General features: G+C 33.7%; 1 protein-coding gene across 2 annotated transcripts in view; it reads left to right on the plus strand.

Moving 5' to 3' along the window:
* Nucleotides 1-23,122, plus strand: part of LOC143245071 (very long chain fatty acid elongase AAEL008004-like) — a 54,113-nt gene that overhangs the window by 17,785 nt on the left and 13,206 nt on the right. Inside the window, exons 3-4 of one of the 2 annotated variants that reach the window (XM_076490889.1) lie at nucleotides 18,217-18,407; nucleotides 22,058-22,138. In XM_076490889.1, the coding sequence (XP_076347004.1) occupies nucleotides 18,217-18,407; nucleotides 22,058-22,138 (272 nt within the window). The remainder of the gene's footprint in view (nucleotides 1-18,216; nucleotides 18,408-22,057; nucleotides 22,139-23,122) is intronic. The other variant, XM_076490890.1, reaches the window with a different exon arrangement.

The following is a 23,122-nucleotide window of genomic DNA, read 5'->3' on the forward strand; positions in this document are numbered from 1 at the left end:
AAAGCAGCTTCGGGTCAAATGCACAAGAACACTGAACATCCTCCGTGTTCTCTCTTCTACCAGTTGGGGCAGATCGCTGTTCAATGTTAAAGGTATATCGTGCTCTTATTAGATCAAAACTCGATTATGGATCAATGGTCTATGGCTCTGCCAGACCCTCGGCCTTAAAGATGCTGGACCCCATTCATCACCAAGGACTTTGACTCTGCACTGGGGCTTTCCGTACCTCTTCAGTTCAAAGTATATACATTGAATCTCATGAACCTTCTCTACACCTTCGCCGTTTGCAACTGTCTTTACAATATACTTGAAACTTCATTCCTTACCAAAGCATCCCACCTGGAAATGTGTTTTCCTTCCTCGGTGGGCAGTACTTTTCAGAACAGACGATCTGTCATTGCTTTGGCCTTCGCATCCGGCAATTGGATGAATTGGGTCTGTCCTTGGATAACATTGCAGATTCCACAGGTCGCCCATCCCACCATGGCTTATTACAGCCCCCAAATGTGACCTTTCTTTCAGTCACCTAAAAAAGGCAGATACTCCAGATTGGAAGTACCGTCTTTTATTCAATGAATATCTTTCAAACAATCATTCAGTTCCCATTTATACAGATGGTTCCAAATCAGGTAATTCAGTGGGCTCTGCTATGGTTTGCTATGGGTCAGTAGTTGCGCGCAGAATCCCTTCTACAGCTTCTGTGTTCACTGCTGAATTGTATGCCATATCTCTTGCCCTGGATCATACTGCAGCTGAGCAGTACTCCAACTGCACTATTTATACTGATTTGCTTAGTTCTATACTTGCCTTGGAATCGCTACACGTTAGCTCACATCCTATTCTCGCTGATATTCGAAACCGACTGGCCCATTTCTCATTAGCAGCTACTTCAATCCAGTTTTCTGGATACCAGGCCATGTTGGTATTCGCTGGAACGAGCTTGCAGACATGGCAGCTAAATATGTCTGCTTCAGCACCATCACTCCTATGCCTATTCCGTACATGGACTATGGTGTTGTCTTCAAGGCTCGGCTCCGTGCCAGCTGGCAGTCCACTTGGAGTGAGCAACGTGACAACAAACTTTTTCAAATCAAACCCAAAATTGGACTTTGGCCATCTAGCTTCCGTAAAGTTCGGAAGGAGGAAGTTGTTCTCACTAGGCTACGCATTGGTCACAGTTTTTTAACTCATCATTTTCTTTTATCTGGAACTGATGCACCAATGTGTAGTTTGTGTAACACTCAAATCACTATCAGCCACGTTTTACTTTCTTGCCATCGTTACAATTCTCAACGACGGCAATATTTTAAACATATTTTTTTCCCAGGGTCAGTCTGTAACATTGGACAGAGTTATTGGTGATGGTGACTCTGTCCACCTTGATAATGTTTTTAAATTTTTAATGGCCATTAATCTTTTTAATCTCATTTAAGTGTTGCATATTTATTCATTACACCTTTTAATTGTGGTTCTTTTTTACAGTTTTAATCTCTCTCCTTCAATTTGACATTGGACAATGGCCAGAACATTAAATAACTCAACACCAGGACTGGAAAGGCCAACTTCAGGTGACTAACGCTACTGTTTGAACTACTCGTTAGTCATTCTGGCGAGTTGTTATTATACTTTTGCTGCATATCATTTCACACTTTTACTACTTTACCTTTTAGTACTGGCCATATTGACTCATAACCCGGAACCAGGACTGGAAAGACCAACTTCAGGTGACTGATGGTGGTTTTTATACTTACCTGTTAGTCTTCCTGGCAGGTTATGATCATTACCATTCTGCTACAGGTAGTCCTTTACAACTTTGTTGACTGGATGTCAACATTGGTTTTTACGCCATTTTCTGTTTTAATTGCCGTTTTGCTTTTATCTTCAATTACTTTTACAAATTTTACTCCATTTACTTGACTTTTATCTTTTTACTGGTCATTTGGCTACTCATTATTACGATTTTGCAGGGTGTCTATTAAAACTTTTATTCTTTTACATTTTGATACTGGTTGTTATGACACATAACCCGGAACCAGGACTGGAAAGACCAACTTCAGGTGACTGACGGCGGTTCTTGAACTTACCTGTTAGTCTTCCTGGCGGGTTATGATCATTACCTTTTTGCTAGAGTAAATACCTTACAACTTCTTATACTTTGCCTTCTATCTTAACATTGTAGACTAGGTGTCAACATTGGTTTTATACTTTTTTGTTTTACCTTCATTTCCATTTATGTCTATTACTACATTTATTTATTTATTTTTTATTTTTTTACATTTTTACCGAATGTCTGGCGCAGATAGCCTCGCTGCTTTGTGCCATAAAACACTAAATTAATCAATCAATCAACCTTTTTAATCTTATGGGACTTTAATGGACATCATCCCCTCAGGAAAGTGCTGATATTGGTAGGAGGGGTTGCTCTGTGGAGCATATGGTCTTTTATCACAACCTTTCTCTTTTCAGTACTGATTCTTCTACTTATTTTCATGCACCTAGTCAGTCCTTTACTGCTATTGATCTCTCAGTTTGCTCTGTCCTGTGTGGCAGCAGTAACTGACTGTATTATATAAGCAACTGCTCAATGTATTCCTAAAACCTGAACACATTTTCCACAATATCATCCATGATGAAATCCTGCCTGTGACATGGCATAGAAGGCTCAAAAACAGGCCTGGAATACTTTCCATAGATATTCCACACTCTTGAACCTCATTGCTTTCCAGCAGGCCTGTGCACATGCTCGGTGGGTAAGACATCAAAGCCATAAGGAATTTTGGATTAAGTTCACAACCAGCATATCTACTACCACCAGTTCCAAAGTCATATGGGACAAGATTCAAAAGGTCAGTGGGCAGTATAATTCTGTCCCCCTGTTGATCTTGATCTCTGATGGCCAGGAAGTAGCAGATACTTGGAGCATCACCAATACCCTAGATGAAAGCTTTTGCCAGGTATCCACCTTCTTAGTCATCAAGACTCGGACAGAGCAATCACCTCTTTCATTCTGAGCTAATTGTTTCTGTGACAGTAATTGTCCTTTAACACTGGTGGAACTTAGACTGGCCCTCCATTGGTCTGGCTATACATTGGTCATACGTGATGATGTGTACTACAAAATGCTGTGCCATTTATCTCCTGCTTTTTTTGCTATTCTTCTGATTGTTTTTAACTGGATCTGGCAGAAGAATGTTTTTACTGATGCCTGGTACTGAACTATTGTCCTACCTCTAAGCCTTTTAAGATTCTTTCAAACTACCATCCACTTGCATTGACGAGCTGTCTCTGTAAGACCTTAGAGAGGATGGTTAATGCTTGTCTTGTTTGGTTCCTCAAATGAAACGACCTCCCTCTCCCACCCAGTGTGGGTTCTGACAACAGTGCTCCACAATGGACCATTGAATTCAAATTCAAACGACAATCAGAGAAGCCTCTCTCAAGTAACATCTTGTATCAATATTCTTTGACACTGAGAAGGCTTATGATACAACATGGAAGTATGGCATTTTGCAAGATCTCCATTTATATGGGTTATGTGGTCATATGCCCATTTTTATCAAAAATATTTTAATGAACAGGCAATTCCAAGTTCCTGTGGATTTGACACTTTCCCGTTCCTTTCTACAGGAATTTGGAGTCCTTCAGGACTGTGTTTTGAGTGTCATACTTTTCAATATAATGTTTAATGCCATCATTGAACAACTCTCTCTTACTGTTGTAAACAACTTTCACATCTCATGTCAGTCATCAAACATGAAGTATATTGAGCAGCAGCTTCAGGCTACCCTCAGTCATTTACTGAAGTAGACCACAGCAAACAGATTTAACTTCTCTCTCTCTAAAACCATTTGCATGCACTTTTGCCACCAAGGGGGTATTCAGAACTCCATATCAGTGAAGTTGTGCTACCTGTGGTTCCTAACACAAATTTCTTGGGGCTCATCTTTGACTGTAAGCTGACCTTTATACCACACATCAAACAGCTAGGGGTCAAATGTACAAGAGCACTGAACATCTGCTCTGTCCTCTCTTCCACCACTTGGAGAGTGGATCAGTGTTCTATGTTAAAGACATATTGTGCTCTTATTCAATCAAAGCTAGACTGTGGGTCACTGGCTTATGACTCTGCCATGACCTTGGCCTTAAAGATGCTGGACCCCATTCTTCAGGACTTGGACTCTTCACTGAGTCTCTCTGACTTCCCCAGTCCTGAGCTTGTACACAGTCTTGTGAACCTGCTCTACACGTCTGTTGTTTGCAAGTGTCTTTACTGTATGCTTCAAAACTTCGATCCATACCACACCATTCCAAGTGGGGTTGTGTTTCCCTTCCTTGGTGGGCCATACTTCAGAACAGATGATCTGCTACTGCTTCTTTTGGCCTTTTCTTTATGTCATCTGAGAAAAGTAACACCTGAAAACAAAGGCCAAAAGAAGCAGTAGCAGATCATCTAAATTGGAATGGAAGGATGGTTTGAAATCAGGCGACTCTGTGGGCTCTGCCATATTTTGTTGTGGTTTGTTGGTTGCATGCATAATCCCCTCTACAGTTTTTTTGTTCACTGTTGAGCTGCACACCATTTCTCTTGCCTTGGATCACACAGAAGCTAAGCAGTACTCAAACTGCACTATTTATACTGATTCACTTAGTTCTCTACTGGTCCTGGAATTGCTTCATGTTAGTTCTTACCCTGTTCTTGCAGATATTCAAAACCGACTGGCCCATTTTTCTTTAACATCTACTTCTATTCAATTTTTGCTATTCATGCTTGTATTCGCAGGAATGCCGACACCTCAGCTAAATCTGTCTACTTTGGCACTATCACTGCTGTGCCTGTTCCATACATGGACTATGGTCCTGCATTCAAGGCTTGACTCCATGCCAGATGGCAGTCGACTTTGAGTGAGCAGAGAGAAAACTAGCTTTTCCAAATAAAACCCTCTATTGGACTTTGCCCATCTTGCTTTCTTAAAGATCAGAAAGAGGAAGTTGTCCTAACTAGACTATGCATTGGTCACAGTTTTTAATTCATCGTTTTCTTTTATCTGGAACTAATGCACCAGTGTGTAGTTTGTGTAACACTCAGATCACAATAAGCCATATTTTACTGTTTTTTCATCATTACCACTCTCAACAACAGCACCATTTTAAACACGTTTTGTCCCAAGGTTTGTCCATAATGTTAGATAGTGTTATTGGTGATGGTGACACTGTTCACCTTAGAAATGTTTTTAGTTTTTTAAAGGCCTTTGAGTTATTTAATTTATAAATTAGACCTTTTTTAATATGATTCCCTTTTAAGAATCAATGTACATTTCGTTAAATTTGAAATTAGAAAATTTCCGTAACATCAAATGACTTGAAACCAGGACTGGAAAGGCCAACTTTGGGTGTCTAATGCTGATGTTTAAACTAGCCGTTAGTCATCCTGGAATGTTTTATAAAATTTTGCTACAAGTCTTTTAAAACTTGTATTACTTTACTTTCTGAAAACAGCCATAACACCAAATAACTCAACCAGGACTGGAAAGGCCAACTTCAGATGACTAATGTTGATTTTTGAACTTACCTGTTGGTCGTCCTGGCAAGTTATGATAATTACAGTTATGCTACAGAAAGTCCTTTACAACTTGTATTACTCTAGTTTTTCTCTTACCATTGTAGACTAGATGTAAAAATTGTATTTAATGCTATTAATGTTTTTAATTCCAAAATTAACCTTTGTTTTATTTTAATTTTAACTTTTTACCAAATGTTTGGCACACATAGCCTAGTTGCTTTGCACCGTGAAACACCAAACTAACCAACCAATCTTTGTTAACCTGAAAATGATCTAAGAAGATCTAAACATTGTTCTGTACTTTATTTTAATTAAAGTTTGAATACCCATACCAGCCATATTGAGAACATAATTTTAATTCATGTGGGTTTCTCATCATTGCAAACCATCTTCTAGTTGTTTTTAACTGGATATGGCAGGAGAAAATTCTTCTCGATGTTTGATGCAAGGCTCTTATCATGTCTTTTTCTAAGCCTAGGAGGGATCCCAAGATTCATTTAATTATTGTCCAATTGCTTTGACTAGCTCTCCTTGTAAGGTATTTAAGAGGATGCTTATAAATGCTCTTGTTTGGTTCATTGAATCAAACAGCCTCCTCTTGCCCACCCAGTATGGGTTTCATCAACAGCACTCCACTGTGGACCACCTGATTTGACTTAACCATGATCAGGGAAGTCTTCCTCAAGAGAGAACATCTTGTTTCTATTTTCTTTAATATTGATAAGGCTTATGACAATACTTGGAGGTACAGCATTTTGCAATACCTCCATTTTTGAGTTGCATGGACACTTGCAAATGTTTTTACATGATAAGCAATTTCAAGTCCATGTGGGTTCTGCTCTTTCTCTTTCTTTTACACAAGGACTTGGAGTATTTCTGGGCTATACTGAGTATCATGCTCTTCAGTGTGAAAATCAGTGCTATTACTCAACTTCCTCCTATAGTTGAAAACTGCCTTTATGTTAATAACTTCCACATCTCATGCTGGTCATTGAACATGAAGTTAATTGAGAAGTGCCTTCAAACTTCCTTTAATTGCTTGTTGAAGTGTGAACTGCAGCAAATTATTTTACTATTTCTTTCCACAAAACTGTTTGCTTGCAATTTTTCTATCAATGAGGCTTACACCCCAATCCTGAGCTCCATCTTGGTGATGTCTTCTCATGGTCCCTGAGGCAGAGTTTTTGGGCTTAACTTTGACTTTAAGCTTACTTTCATTCTTCACATCAACCAGCTATGTGTCAAGTGTACAAGGGCACTGAACATTCTCAAAGTCCTCTCTTCCACCTGCTGAAGAGCAGATCAATGTTTTATGCTCATGATCTATTATGTCATAAATTAATACAAACTGGAATATGGGTCTATGGTGTATGATTCTACCAGAGCCTCTACCTTCAAGATGTTTCACCCCATTCACCATCTGGGGCCTTCTGCATGTCTCCAGTATAAAGTTTGTATGTTGAGTCCCATAAACCTCCTCTTCATCTTCTCTACCATTTGCAAATTTCTCTTCATGATGATTCTATACTTTGATCCTTACACTTTGAATTGTGACTTTTCTCAGTAGGCTGTACTCTTTCGTAAGATAATCTACAATTCCTCCACTTTGAGTTGTGTCCTCCTTCCTCAGTGGAGTATACTTTTTCATAATAGATGATCTGCAGTTCCTCCTTTTGACTTTCATATCCAGGTGCAAACGGCTTAATTAAGTCTGTCGTTGAATGACATTGCTGTATCTAATAATAAACCTGTCCCAACATAGCTAATTACTCTCTTCACTTGTGACCTTTTATGAGTCACCCGAGGAAGGCAGATGCACTCAGTTGGTAGTACTTTCTTGCCTTTGTCAAACATCTTTTGAAGCCTTTGCCTATTTGTGGATGGTTCAAAATCAGGTGACTCTGTGAACTCTCCTGTGGTTTATTGTGACTCAATGGTTGCTTACAGAATCCAGTCTACAGTTTTCATATTCACTGCTTAGTTGTATGCCATTTCTCTTGTTCTAGATCACATAGGAGCCATATAATACACTGATTGTACTATTTACACTGACTCTTGTATCTATACTGGCCCAAGAATTGCTTAGCATAAGTTCTCACCCCATTCTCATCGATATTCAACAGTGACTGGCTCATTTTTGTCTATCTTCTATTTCAATCCAGGTTTTCTGCATACCCAGCAATGTTGATATTTGTGGGATTGAGCTGATTGATACCACAGCTAAGTCTGTCTGCTCTGGTTCTGGTGCTGTCATGGCCATGCTTGTCTTGCATATGGATTAAGGGTTTCAGTTCAAGGTTCAGCTGTGTGCCATTCAGCAGTCAGCTTGTGGTGAACAACATCATAATTATTTTTTTCAGATTAAACTTACTGTTGCTATCTGTCCATCTTTTCCCCATAAGTATCAGAAGGAGGAAAGTGTTTTAGCTGGGCTACACATTGCTCACGTTTTTTTAACTCAAAGAGTTGCCTTTGTGACACTCAAATCACAATTGCACACATTTTACTGCAGTGTCATTATTATGACTGAGTGGCAGCACCATTTTCGATGCGCATTTGTTAAGTTTTTATCTCTGACAGTTAACAGTGTCATAGATGGTGGTAATGCTGTCCATCTTGATCATATTTTTAGTTTTTTATGGGCCATGAGCCTTTTTAATTCTATTTAAGTTTCTCTTTTTTACATAATTTTTGGTCTTTCTTTTGTTTTTATTTTAATATTATTTTACATTTCATAGTCTTTTACTTTTAACATTTTTCCAGCTGTTTTGGACAGATAACCTAGTTACTTTGTAGCAAAAACTCTAAATCAACCAACTACTTTATTTCTTTTTTATATTCGTGAACTTCTTCATAATTTTGATTATTTGAGTATTTTATATAATGTTAATTGATGTATTCAGTGTATGTAGGTAGTCAGTTAATTGTCTTGCTCTAAAGATTGATTTTTCTCTGTAGTACATCAATGATGGCCATTAGCAACTAAATTATCCTTCTCTAAAAGTAGCTGTAACTATATCATAATTAATTATTTCATGCTCAAATGTCTGACTCTACAAAGGCTACAGTACTCCACTGCTGACTAGCAGCTTATGTTATAAGTAGTATTTCATTTGTAAAATTTACAGTTTTTAGCTGAAAATTAGCATTAGAAGTTGATTAGCTTATTATTACCCTAATAATTGAGAAAGTAAGAACAATATGGAGAAAAACACATGTACAGTTTACATAATTCCCAATTATCTATTACCTCAAATGAGCAGGGCAGTTCTGACCACATTGGCAACAAAACTTCATTGTAGAGGCTAAATGATGTCAGTCTAATCAGCAAGTCCTTGTCTCATCAACTATTCAAATTGAAGCTATTCCCATTCTTAATAATCAGCTTGGGTGTGCCAGGCAGCTAAAATATGAATCACAAAAACAGCATTGCATCAGCAAGTGAAATGGTCTTGTTAATGCAGTTTAACTTTTGTACTCAAAATCTTGCAGTATGAAGAACTAAAATGGTTTATTATATGTGTATTGATATTTGATTGTAGTAATCTGTGAATCTTCTCTCTGAAATGTGTACTGACAATGTTTTTTCTAGTGTTTTCTATTTTTTACTAGCAAAACTACAACATTAAGCAGCTAATTTCTGTTTTGTTAGCATTAATATCAAACCATGAGTTAAGTACACTGATTTACTTTAATATGCACATACTTCCAACTTTCATGATAGCACTATAAACATTTGAAAACAATTCATATGATCAGAATGTTGATAGACAAAACTGTTGGAGTTCAGAGTGATAAAACTTAGAAAATATTTTTTATCATTCAATGAATCTCCATTTTCTGCTGGAGGGGGAATGCTCAAGGAGAACATGATTGAGGATTTTTAAGGTTGTTAGGTGTTTGAAATCTGTTAATTGTGATTGTGTTTTATTAAAACTTCCTGCAGGCAGTAAGACTAAAAGATGCAAGTTTAAGTTTTGAAAACCTCTGGCACAGCTGCAATTAAAGTAGTGTTTTTATAGGATGGTTGGCTTATGAAATAGTTTGACTTAAAGTGTTGTATAAGCTGCAAGATTAAAGGAGTTTTAGAGAAGATTGTATGCAAGATCAATACTAGCCTCACCCTAATGAAAGGGGCAAGGTTGGCTTCAGAAAAGATTGAAGTGGCTATTCCTTACATCTTTTGGATATTTTAGAAGTGACCCAGATCTAACATTAAGCATTGTTTGGCATGGTATAATAAAACATATTTAGATAGCTCCAGTTCATACACACTGAAACACCTTGTAATGTACATTTTAGAAAGCTGTTTTGGTTGTAGGAAAATAAGAGTTGACAGGAGAAAATGGGATAAGTGAGATGATTTAAATGATATCTTAGGGTTTTTTTTCCAAAGGATAATAAGGTATCTAGCTGTTTTCTGAGCTTCTGATATATCTCATTATTAGCATTTTTTGCAAGATATTATACATCAACTTATGTCTTGTGTCATTATCTCTATTTTGGTGGCTTTTTCTTTCTAAGATATGCAGAATGGAGGGTTTCAAATGGAGGGTGTCCAGTTGGTTTGTCCACTACTGTACATTTTACTTCTAATTCTTTAACTTTAGTTTCCACATATAGGTTGTTCAGGGATTGTTTTTGTTTTGTGGTCTTAGTTTTGTTTTGATTATTAAATATTAAAATATTTCCAAATATTAGCCATTTAAGAAAAAAAAGGTTTAAGTTTTATTATTTGTATCCAGCTATGCTAGAATTTTATAACTTTGTTGTTGCTACTGTGATTGATTAAGCCATGGATCTTAACATAATCTCATTTTGTGGAGAAAGGTAGAAACATATCCCTGTAATTCTATTTTGTCATACCTGTCAGGATGAGGGCATGATTTTGTTGAACATTGTGTTTACATAACTTAAAACTTACAAATCCAAACTAAACAATATCATTAGAGCTCTTTCCTTTCTCTACATTTCACTATGACATTTCAGCACCAAATTTAACATAAGTGAATGTTTCAGATATAAAGGAACTTTTGGAAAGTTACTTTTAGAAAAGTAATGGTAAAGGGGAAGACATAAAGCTAGAAACCTATTAGTTTAATTTCTGTTGTTAGCATCTTGTTGGAATTCACTGCCAGGTATAACAGACCTTTAAAACTGACACAAAAGTATGAATTTTGAGTAGAAATGAAAAGGTCTGCTGTTACTCAACTTGCATGTTTAAAATTCTTTTAAATATATCATTATACCTCCTTGGTGGCAAAAGTGCAGATTTGTGTGGTTATTATAAGTTGAATGTTTGAATAACAAGAATAAGCTGTGGATAAATAGATTCAGACATATTCTTTAACAGCATTGTCTTCCTATGGATTCAGTTTATAAACTGATTTGCTTAGTGATGTACTGATACTTCACATTTTGAAACTTTTCTAATTTTTTTATTGCATATGAATCAAAGTGGTATTTTCTATGGGCAGTTAATTTTTTTCACTTGTTTGAATTTTTTATTGCATATATTGACAGAAAATAGGTCCATTGTATTTAGTGTGCTCTTATTGTTGTGTAATGTCTCTAGTTAGCATTAGTGAGATCTCATTTTTATGTGTGAATATTTAACCTTTTTAAGTTTTGCTGCAGTTATGTAGTTTCAAATTCCTTTTGCTAATTTTCAATTGAAGCCCAGTCTATCAACTGATTCACCATTTGTCAGTGTTATGCAAGTGGTGAATTAAATAATATACTAGGCTTTAATATTTATTATTGAAGCAGCTATTATACTGAATATGTTAGTAACATCAATGTTAAATATTTTTTGAAATCGTACATAAGTATAGGTCAATCATTGTAAAAGAAAATTCAAAACATTATATAAATAGTTTCTAGTTTTGTAGCTATACACTTAGCTAACTATGACAGTTCTGCCTTGTAGTTATTGAAATTCTTAGAAAGGATCTAACTTCTACCTGGATTTTCTTATAGCAGTTAAGGCTTTATCATATCTTCTTCCCCAGTTCAGTAAAGTATATTATGGACAATAATGTGTTTTTGTCATTATGATATATAAACATGCCATTGCTTTTTGACTTTCTGATATTAATATAGTGTTATTCTATATATGACAGTTATTTCTGAATATGTGTAGTTTTTAAATAACATGTGGTCACAAAAATTGTTAAGTTTATTTGTTCTAACTAACTTTGTTCCTTTGCCATCCTTTCAAGGCACACTTGTCCTGCCTATTGGTGGTATAGTTGTAATGTTGCACATCAGGCAAATATGTAGACAGTAGTGTTCTTCAGTAGTAGTTCAGGCAATATCTCAAGGTTACAGCTTCTCTCTGTGTTTGAATGAGAATGACAAGTCACTTGTGTAGTACTTGTCACACCGGGTAAATCTGGTGAAACCTCTGAAGTAGAGAACATTAAATATGAACAGTTTAATGCATTATTTTGGCTTAATCACTTTTGAGAGAATATTTTCAGTTCATTATAAGCAACTGTCCATTGCTGAAAGCAAGCACACACACACACACACACACACACACACACACACACACACACACACACACACACACATTGTGTTTGTATTCTGTTAAAGTAAATATTTTGCTTTTGTATTTTCCATTGTGTCCAATCTTTCTATTTTATGTCCATGGACTGAGGTATTCAGATAAGCACAGTATTTATTACTTTAGAAAAGATGTCTTGTTGATTCTTAAGTAATTTGGCATACCTATTTCACTGCTCTAAAGAAAATAAGTTTGAGTCAATATCCTTCATCTTCAATACTGTCCCTGCACATCTGAGACATAGAACAGTAAAGAGTCACATTCCTCTGCTGTTTATTTTTCAAGAAGTTATGTTTACCCTCCTAAACTCTTGTAAGATGTTAGTCTACACTACTGCCAATGGTAACTCTTTCCATAAGTCAGTCATTGTTTGAAAACATAATCTTTTTGAGAGTGTATCCAATACTAAAATCTCATTTATATATATCTTATCAAATATGCAAGTGGAATACTTCTGAATATTTTCCACTTGCATAAGAAATGTATGAAACTGCTGAATTTCTCATGTCTTATTCTGTATGTTTAATATTATGCTTCATCCATAAAAATGCACAAAGAGAATGAGATATTACGAATATTATGATTTTATGGCATCATAAGGTAAAACATTAAACATATGGGTTGACCTATTTTGTCGGTAGGTCAAAGTATATAATATAATATTTTGCTTTAACATTAAGATGCTGAATTTTGTGATTGTATTGTAAACATACAATATTGGGACAAGAGGTTTAGCTACTTTTAGGATTAATCTACTGATGCATATAAGAATGTATATACAGACTGTTAAACTATAGTTTGAGTTTGCTGTTCTTATTGCATCTAATGTACATGTAACTAATAAATGAACTCAGTTTTCAGTATTTTTCTAACCCTAAGAACACTTACAATATTATAGAACACTTTACAACACAAGCTTTTTCCAACTCTTGTACTGAGAGTGGAAGTATTAAAAAGTTTTATCATGCAATGGGCTCTTGATTTTTCTGGCATTTAGATATCTCAGTTTTTCAAAACAACTACAGAAGCATATTACTGGTGATATTTAAATGTAAGTTCAGAATTAAACTGAAATGTTGCAATGACACTGCCAGATGAAAATGTTATAAATTAATCTCATTAGCACAAAATTTCCATTATGGTTAGCACTGAATTGAAATTCTAAAAATCAATTCTATTACAACATTTATTAGTGTTAGCATGCAATGTGAAGAACATAAAAATATATGTATTCTAGAGGAAATATGCTGATGAATCAAGAAATTAGAAAATTAAATTGTTTCTCAGTAGAGAAGTAAGTAATAAATCATTAAATCATTCCTTATATAAAACAGTATATCAATAAACAGAAAAAGCCAATGTTGCACTATACTCCTATATTCAAATCATTATCCACCAATATATGATATAGGTCACTTTGGGTTCAACCAGACACCAACACAAATGTATCTTTATAATATGCTATGTATTGAAAATCCACAAAGCATGTTACTTGCAACAGTTATCAAACAAGATTCCTATAAAATAGGGTATCATAAGCAGTTATTACAGAGAACACTTGTTGAGGAATGTGATGTCCATACATGCTTGCCACGTTGATGCTAAATTAAAGAGACAAGATGATACCAATACTGTACTACTTTGATTATGTTTTATAACAACCTGTATAGAGAAATAGACATTTAGAAATTTGCTTCACATGCTATATGGCAAACTGCATGTATTATGATGGTGACTTGTAATATAGGATCCATGTGGACACCAGATAAATGTGACATTGTAGCTCTGTACTCTCTGCCTCTTTTGAAAACAGTAATGTCTTGATCCATGTTTTCTGCTTGACAGTTTCATGAATTGATATAAATTTGTAATGATTATGTGAAAAGATATACAATTGAGAAAATTGTTGAGGTCCATGTGGACCTCAAGTGTGCTGGTGAGAGTTAAGCAATTTTGCAATGTTAGAACAAAAGAAATTAAGTGTTTCAAATCAATTCTCTGCAGAACTTTATTTCTAATTAGATAAAACATCACACAAAAAGAAACTAAACTATATTATTTACAATAAGTCTGTAAGTGTGATCTATCCTCTTTTCTGTACCTCATAGAAACTTCATCTAATTATATACTATCAACATATGTTACTGAATAATTTCAGAATATAAATGTAAGCCCAAAAGAGGTACTGTAGCTTGATTTTAATTAGGGGCCAATCAATATTTTAATAGTCATAAGTCTGTCTAAATCTGTAACTTTTTTTAGGTCTAATCCTAGAACATAAAAATTGTGTAGGTCAGAACATTTCAAACTTTCTTATCCTTGTAGTTTAATAGACACCACAAGATACCAAGATATAGTGCACTCATAAAAATTAAAATAAAAATATTTGGACAACAATAGACAGTTTGATCCTTTAAGGTTGTCCATACACATTCAACCATGAGAAAAAAAGAAATTAAATCACCTTTTTTTTTTTTTACTAAGTAACCAGTTTCCTTAAAGTTTTATACCGTAAGATATCCTCTACTACTTCCAATGGCAATTCATCCTATAAGCTACTCATTGTAAAAAATAAAATGTACTGGAGTTTTGACTATATTTTCACAATGTTAAGCTTGTGTTCTCTTCATATTCTTGTCAGTATAAAGTACAAAGAAATTGGAGGTATTTATCCTATTGATTGCCTGCATAATGTAAAATTTGATGAAATATCTTCATATCCTTATTTTTCTAAAGAAAAAGCAAGTAGAATCTTCACCTGTCATCCATAAGGTAACCATTTCATTCCTGGAATCATAGAAACAGCTTTCCACTAAACCCTTACTGATAAATGAGTTTTATTTCCAAGGTAAAGGAATCAAAACTGTGCATAATATTCTAAGTGGGACCAAGGTAGTAATTTGTTTAGAGAGATGCTCAGAGAAGTAAGAACATTGATAACTTACCTGTATTTAATGTATATTGATATGTTTGAAACTTTTAAAATCATTGAAAGTATTTTCATCAGAATCATTGTATAAATAGTTTGTTCTCTGCTGACCCACTGTCTTAATTGACTGACCCAAATTATAGCTAAGCTATAAGAACTGCTTGAGGCCAAAATATCCATATGTACTTGTAAAACTTCATGACGTTGGAAATTTGATATCCTCTATACATATCTTTAATGCAAAACTCATAATGTGCATGTACCTTATACTTTTTTACATGTACATTACTGGTAGGTACTGAGTAAGAAACACCTGCTTTATACAGTAATTGTATGTGTACATCATATGAATTGGTTGCTTAAAACTGTCATTTTCAGTAGTTAAATTTGGCAGTTTTCTTACCAGGAGAAATATTACATTTGTGTAACTATACAAAAATCTCATTTATTTTGTTAAAACTTTTATATCTTGTGATTAAATGGAAAGTTTGCTTTGGTTTCAAGATTAAGAAAATGTTTGTATTTGTACCAACAAACTGAAAACTAGTCTATATTTCAATTTAAGCAAGTATATGACTTACTCATGCTAAAGTGAAAGGTGTTAGGCACTGAAATTTGTTTGAAATTCATAGGTTTCTGTAGCTTGTATTGCTCAATAATTTGAATATAGTAAATTAACTTAAATTCTTAAACTGACTTGAGAACATTTGGAGTAATATTATAAGCTTTAATTGTTTTCAGATTGAATTTAAGGTACCATTTCCATATGTTTTAATGGTACCAAATAGCAAGCAGATACATGTATGTATATATGTATGTATAGTAGTTTTTTTACCAGTAGTGACAAAGCTTAGTATTTTCGTTATACAGTTGGCATCATATTTGTACGTAAAGTAAAATTATAAGAGAACAAGTGTTATTATCAAAGCTTTTTTAGGATGCAGCTTTATTTTTTATGGAAAAATCTTTTAAATTTCATGTTAATGCATACAATTAAAAAATTCAACTTTTCTAACAATAACATTGTTTAATTTATATTTTTAAAATTTTTGTGTACGAGACTTAGCCAGATTTTTCTGATACAAAATACAGGCATAAAAGCCAAATAACGATGTATGCTGTTGTAAGACTGTTCTTTCTTTCTGAGTTCTTTGAAATTATCTGGTGAATACAATTAATCATCAAATCTGGTAACAGCCACAAAGTAGTTTATCTCATCTAATCTTATTAAAGGCTTGAACAGTGTTGTAACTTGTAAGCATATATGTACATTTACACTGACTACACTACATAAGCACAATTAACCTGTAACTTGTACAGTGCAGTGTGATAAATATTGATAAGAATTCTATTTTGATTTATTTTCGATCTTAACTTACTCTGAGCTTCTCTAACACATTTATATAGCTAAGCAGAGATCATTACATAAGAACCATCAAATAGAGTACATGTCTTGAAAATTTACCAAACTATTATTAAAAACTGTGGCTTCTGTTTTTTTTGTTTTTGTTTGATAATCCTTCTCACTCTTATTAGCTCTTATCTCACAGCTTGTATAGTGTAAGCATCAGAAGAACAGTGAAGGCCATAACTTTGTGGTATATATAAATTTTCATTGTTATTATTTAATTGAGAATGTTGATCACTGAATATTTACCTTAAAATATAAAAATGTATTCTCAGGAAAGCACTGTATAATGTAATAGAAGTTCTAAAAATACAGTTTTATATTGATGTATGTAACTGTTTCAAGTTAGGAAAAAAAACTAATTTAGGTATATATTTTGCCTTATCACTTAAAATGTTCTTGTTGAAAAATGGGGGGTGAACTTTGATTATTTTGTTATCTTATTCTTTAGTTTCAAGTACTGTTTGTTCTATCGTGAATATCTCAATCTTTTTTTATAGTTAAATAACAATGTTTATTTCATCATTTAAGTAACTGTTTCAGTTTCCAGAACATCTCGTATATTTTTCATTGCTATTGTAGGACTGTTCAAAACAGTAGTACATTAGAAAATATATTTGTGTGTGTGTGTTTGTGTACTTCCTCTTTTGTATTGCCTTTACTATGGAGTTACAAACTATAAAATTGTTCAAAACGTATGATGTGTTTAACTTTCTTACAAATTCATGATAAAATCAGTTTTCCTGTGGTAGTTGAAAAGCATTTTTAATTTATTAATATTCTTTACATCTTTAGTATTTTTATAACTTTGTGATATACTGCAGCTCATATTTGTTACTGATTAACATTATTTAATAAACACTACTTCTGTCTTAAGTTTTAACTTTTGTTTTGTAAGAATCATTTAATATGGATTCAGTGTACATGTGTACAATATGTAAGTATTACAACATTTAAATAATATCTGACCATAGTTTAGCTGAGGTTTGAGTCCTTCTGATAACATGTTAATGTATGAATTCTGTTTTTAACATGTATATAGTCTACCTAATAATTATATACTTATTTTCTTGTTTAGTTTACTAACTATAAAACACATTTGTACATAAAATAAACATGACATGTATTAAACAATAATAATGTATGAGAAAAGTGAAAGCAGTGCTTGTAGTGTGTGAAATGGAATATTTGCAGGTTTAAATTAAAAATACATATACAGTTTTTTTCTATTTTAATTAAATATTTGCTTTATGAATTGGCATTGGCTCTTTCTTATAGTGGAAAAGATGTATTGGGATTTATTGTTGTGCTTGTAATTTATAAACTATTTTAATATAACTTTGTTTTCAAGGTAAAAAAAAATGTTCACACCTTACGAAATAGACATGTGCCATGTGTGGTCTTGATAAAATATAACAGTAGTATAACCCACCTAACATTTTAATGATATGTAGAACTACTAATTAAAGCTTGAATACATTGATTAATGCTAGAAGGAATTTAAGATTCCTTACTTAATATACACACTCAAGGTTTAAATGAGTACAAAAAAGATACAAGTCATACACATTCAATGAAAATTAGTGTAATTTTCTTTTAAGTGCTATTTTTTAAAATTTGAACATTGTCAAATGAGCCAACTTTAATTTTAGTTACTGTATTACTGTTTGTTAATTTTGTTAATTTTTACAACTTTTATCAAATTTCATTAGAAGTTTAATAATTCTTGGTTCTCCATTCCATATTTGTAGACCGTCGAGTCCAGGAATGGCCACTAATGCAAAGCCCAGGACCCACCATCACCATCTGTCTCTCTTATGTCTACTTTGTTAAAGTTTTAGGACCAGCAATTATGAAGAATAGAGAACCATTGAACATGCGCTGGCTAATGGTGGCATACAATTTTTTTATGGTTTACATCAGTGTTTACATCTTTGTTAGGGTGAGAAAAGTGTTATTATATAACTTCTCAAATTCTAACATAAGCTTGTGTATATAATATAAATAATGTTTTACTTTGGTTGCATTATTTTTTTTACAAAACTTTGCTAATGTAATTTTTTCAGTATAGTTAATAACATGCAACAAAATATCAGATAACTTCGAATTATATAAGATGAGAAATTCTTGAAGAATTAACTCTTTCTCTCCACTTAAACTTGTATGTGGTCACTTTGATGTCCAACTGAATGTGGTACTTTATTACCATATTTTTGAAAAGTTTTGTTTTTAGTTACTCTTACCTCCTCAAACAAAGATATTCATATGTAATTTTTTTTTTCAGAACAAGAAAAATATAGGGCTAATTCTTGTATACTGAGTATATGGCAGAAATTATATGAAATGTTTTCAGTATAATGTGATGCTAATATATTTGGAAATACACTGAACAAAACAATATATTATGACTCACACACAGTGTAGATAAACTGGATGTACTGGAACTTACAGTTGTTCATTCATTGAGAGACTTTGAATTGTTTTGGTTTTTTTACTTCATCTATGGATACTTTTTACATGAATGTAAAATGTAATAATGTGCACATAATGTGATATTCTATATACATGTTCAAACTAATAATTCTCTTGAACGTAATGAATCTGTATGTATATCAATATATATTGATCAATATTTAATGTTCTGAACTCCTCTTGAGGTGGATTCCTGTATGTGGTGAGGGAACCTTCCAGGGAAGGTTCTGTACTTTCAGTTTACCTCCTCGGGGATCTAAACATCCACCCATGTGTTTGCCATGTGTGGTACCCTGTGAAAAGGAGGAAAGGATCCTGGTGGTTAAGGGGTTCAACTCCAACACCCCACTTTGGCCTTGAATTCCTGTAGGCTTCAGCCTAGGGATGGCCTTCCCAGGATCAATCAAGTACCAATTTGGATGTTCTTAACAGTGTTATGGACATTGTGTCTGATGGTTGTGTTCAGGTATATTGCTCATGAAACCTTGGAATTGCTGCAGTGTTCTTCTTTGGCATTGTAGTGCATTCCCTTGTAGGGCTTTGTGGTGGGTGTAACAGTGGGCACTGAAGTGTAGCATCTTTATTATGGATACTCTCATTTATGAAAAAATAAATAACATTGGAAAATGACCACATATGAACGGCTGCTGTACAGTCAACATTGCAGTCAGATTCTTATTTTTAATTATTCATTCTTTATCTGAGAAATCCTTAGGGCAGATGTCCCCTTTTTTTTTATTTAAAAGGGATTAGAAGGGCTTGCTGGCTCTTCTAAGTCAGTAAAGAAGTTGTGCTCTGGAGACATTTTGGTGGAAACACCTTCACCTCAGCATACCAAATTCTTCTTGAAGTCAAAGGCCATTGGGGATATACCCATCGAGGTTACCCCCGATGCAACTTTGAATTCTTCTAGAGGAGTTATACTCTTACCTAGAGAATCAGAAATTATTGTCCCAAACTCCATCTTGGGCATATGCTACTGCACCCCATTACACTGCCACAGTGGAAGTGCAGACAGATCTTTCTGTGCCTTCAGCAGAGTCATTTGCAAAACATTTGAAAAATCATTTGCCCTCGATGATTAAAAGAGTTGATATATCTGCATCTACTTCCATCTCTGTCCCTGCCACTCCTTCCAATGACTACCTGGACACACTTCCTTTGGCTTCAGATTTGTGTGTTTCCTCAGGCCCATTCTTTTCTACAGTCCCAAGAAGTAAAACAACCATTTGTTCACGCCTTCAGTCGCTGAAAACTTTGTCCACAGATGGAGACTTGCCTACTTGACTCAGGGCAGGTTCCATGGAAATCGATAGAGCTTCATCCAATAAAGGAACAAAATGTGGTCAAAAACATAAGGGCTCCTCTTTGTTGTGGTTTTCACTCAAATATAGATGACATTTAAGGATTTGATTGATTCTTACCATCCCTTGTTTCTCTTCTTACAGGAATAGTTTCTGAAACCTGCCAATACAGTCACCCTTCAGCAGTTTTCTTTATAAAGAAATTGCAGGTTGTGTGATGGACGAGAGTGTGGTGGGGTGGCACTGCTGGTTGATCAGTATGTGCCTACTCTGTCTTTGCCACTTGATACACCCTTAGAGGCTGTAGCCATCTGTGCTTCCTTGGGTCATACCATCACTATTTGTTCTCCTCACCTGGCTTCTGAAGGGACCTATGATCAGTCAAATCTTAATGACCCCATTAATCAGTTACCATCTCCCTTTTTAATCCTGGGGGATTTTGATGGGCATAATCCCCTCTGGGGTGTTGCTGATATTGATGAGAGGGGTTGTTCCATATTGCATAGGCTCATGGATCACAGTCTATCTCTCTTCAATACTGGTTCTTACACTCATTTTCGTTCACCTAGTCAATCTTTTATAACTTTAATTAATTAATTAATCTAAATTGGAAACTGTATTTTAAGGCTTAGCAACTACAGTTATTTAATGTTATTAAACCTAAATAACTTGAAGTAATTTGCTGAGTATATGGTAATTCCTTTGATGTGTGTAATGTTACTTTTGTGGATATTGATGGGAAGTGCTCATAAACAGAACAGTTTATTTTATCATAATGTTTTTGAAAAATACTCAGATATTTGTATTAATTCAAGTTAAACCACAGGATAGGTGTTTTACATACTAATACAGAATATCTTCTGAGTGTTAACATGTTTTAGGTAAACATATAAAAACAATTTACTTTTAGAAATGATCTTTATCTCAAAATTATTGAATCTTGTCACCCTCCCTAAGCATAGTACAAACAACATAGTATAAATAATGTAGAAGTGGACGTCCGAAGGTTTTGCAAAATATAAGCTATATGCTTGGTAGCTAGAATTAAACTTCTAAAGCATGCTCAGGCTGAGCACAAATATTATGTCATTTTTCAGACTTTGCTACCATTTCTATCAAATACCATTGCTAATTACATCATAGAAAAGGGTTTAGAAGATTTTTCAGTATTAGCTACTATAACTGAAATTGTTATGTAGCTGAGGAGTAGTTATAAAAAATTTTTTTTTGATTTTCTTACTTTAAGAGAAGAAATGTTTCAGAACATGATATTAAATTTTCTGATTTTACTAACAGAACAAACGTAATGTAAGCCTTAAAACTTTTCACTAAAATAACTTTAAAAAAATCTATTTCAGAATCCCTGTTGACACCATGAAGAAAGAAATTAACGATGCAAAAAGAAACTTTCATAAAGTGATTACCCATACCAATTCAGAATATTGCAATTATAAGTTATTTGATGTTACTGCATTACTCCAAGTTGTACTTATTATAATTTCAAAATAGATGAAATATTTCAGCATATACAATTGCAGTTTCACAAGTCGCTTTATTGCAGTCAAGTTTAAACTAGTTGAGTTATTTCAGTGTTGCTTTTTCACATCAAAAGAAATGTTGGGCTAGCTTGTACCTTTCATTTTCTGTTTATTTTTATGTGAACCACTACTTTGGAGGGTTTCTTTTAATGTAAATTCTTTTCATACACTAAAGTTTATTAAATTCTGTAAACATATTATAATGCTTGTAGTGCCATCCAATTTAATGCTTTAAGATGAACTACATAAACTAAGGTCATTTTGTATTTTTTTTACAGCTTGGTTTCCTTGGTTGGTTTGGAAAATTTAATTATAAATGTCAGCCTGTAGACTATTCTGATAGTCCTGATGCAACAGAGGTAATCATGATTTCATTCAGTATCAGTAAGATTTTAGCAGTTTGTTCTATTATGAGATATTGAAAATTATAAAAAAATTGAACCTGTTACTCAGCTTAAAATAATTTAATATTGAATGAATTACCATATAAAAAATCATTTGTAAGCTAACTTTTATTATGTTTTCATAGTTTGGGGGAATGATTTATGAATTTATTAAATAACATTTTTTTTAAACTAGCTAACTCTATAAGTTGGAACCAAAAAGTGAGTTATTGGTTAATGAAGCCAATTTTATAAAACAAACTGATTAATTATTTACCAATGTCATAAGCCTCTAAATTTGAAAACTAAAACATGTAATACTAGAATGTACTAATTCATCATTTGGTTTCTATTGCTGTTGGTATCTTCAGTTGTAACTCCAGTAATCTTTCATGAGGTTCAGCCAACTTAGGAAAATTAGGTTAGTACTTAGTTGAAATACTGAACTGGCAATGTAAAATGATCCTCAAAACTGTAACAATTAATGGTGGTAAAAAAGATTCAGAATTCTTTTATGCATCATGACAATAATATCAATGAAACTGGCTTTAAAAAGAAAAAGCTGTACAAGTTTTTACAAAATCAGTTCTGTACTTGTAAGATTTCTATAGCTTATCAATACAAGAAACCATAATATACTTTGCAGTATCATACATCCAACAATGAAGGCTAATTTAAGATAGAAAAAAAGGCTAAAAGTCCAAAATAAAAGAGCTCTATCACCAATATGACACCTCAAATCCTCTTTTTTTTTTTTTTTTTTTAAATGGAGCACAATCCTTTCTTGGAAATTAGTACTTAAATTCTAAAAAAATTAACAGCAGTTCCAAGTGGTTCAAGTTGGAACTTTCCTGAATAAGATGATGCGTGTTGCCTCCAATATTTTAACAGCTTGTATGAAATTTAAAATAAGTAAAGATTACCTGAGTCTTACGCTCAACAAGTGTGAGAGTTTAAGAT

Source organism: Tachypleus tridentatus, chromosome 2 (assembly GCF_004210375.1).
Source record: "Tachypleus tridentatus isolate NWPU-2018 chromosome 2, ASM421037v1, whole genome shotgun sequence".
Classification (NCBI taxonomy): Eukaryota; Metazoa; Arthropoda; class Merostomata; order Xiphosura; family Limulidae; genus Tachypleus; species Tachypleus tridentatus.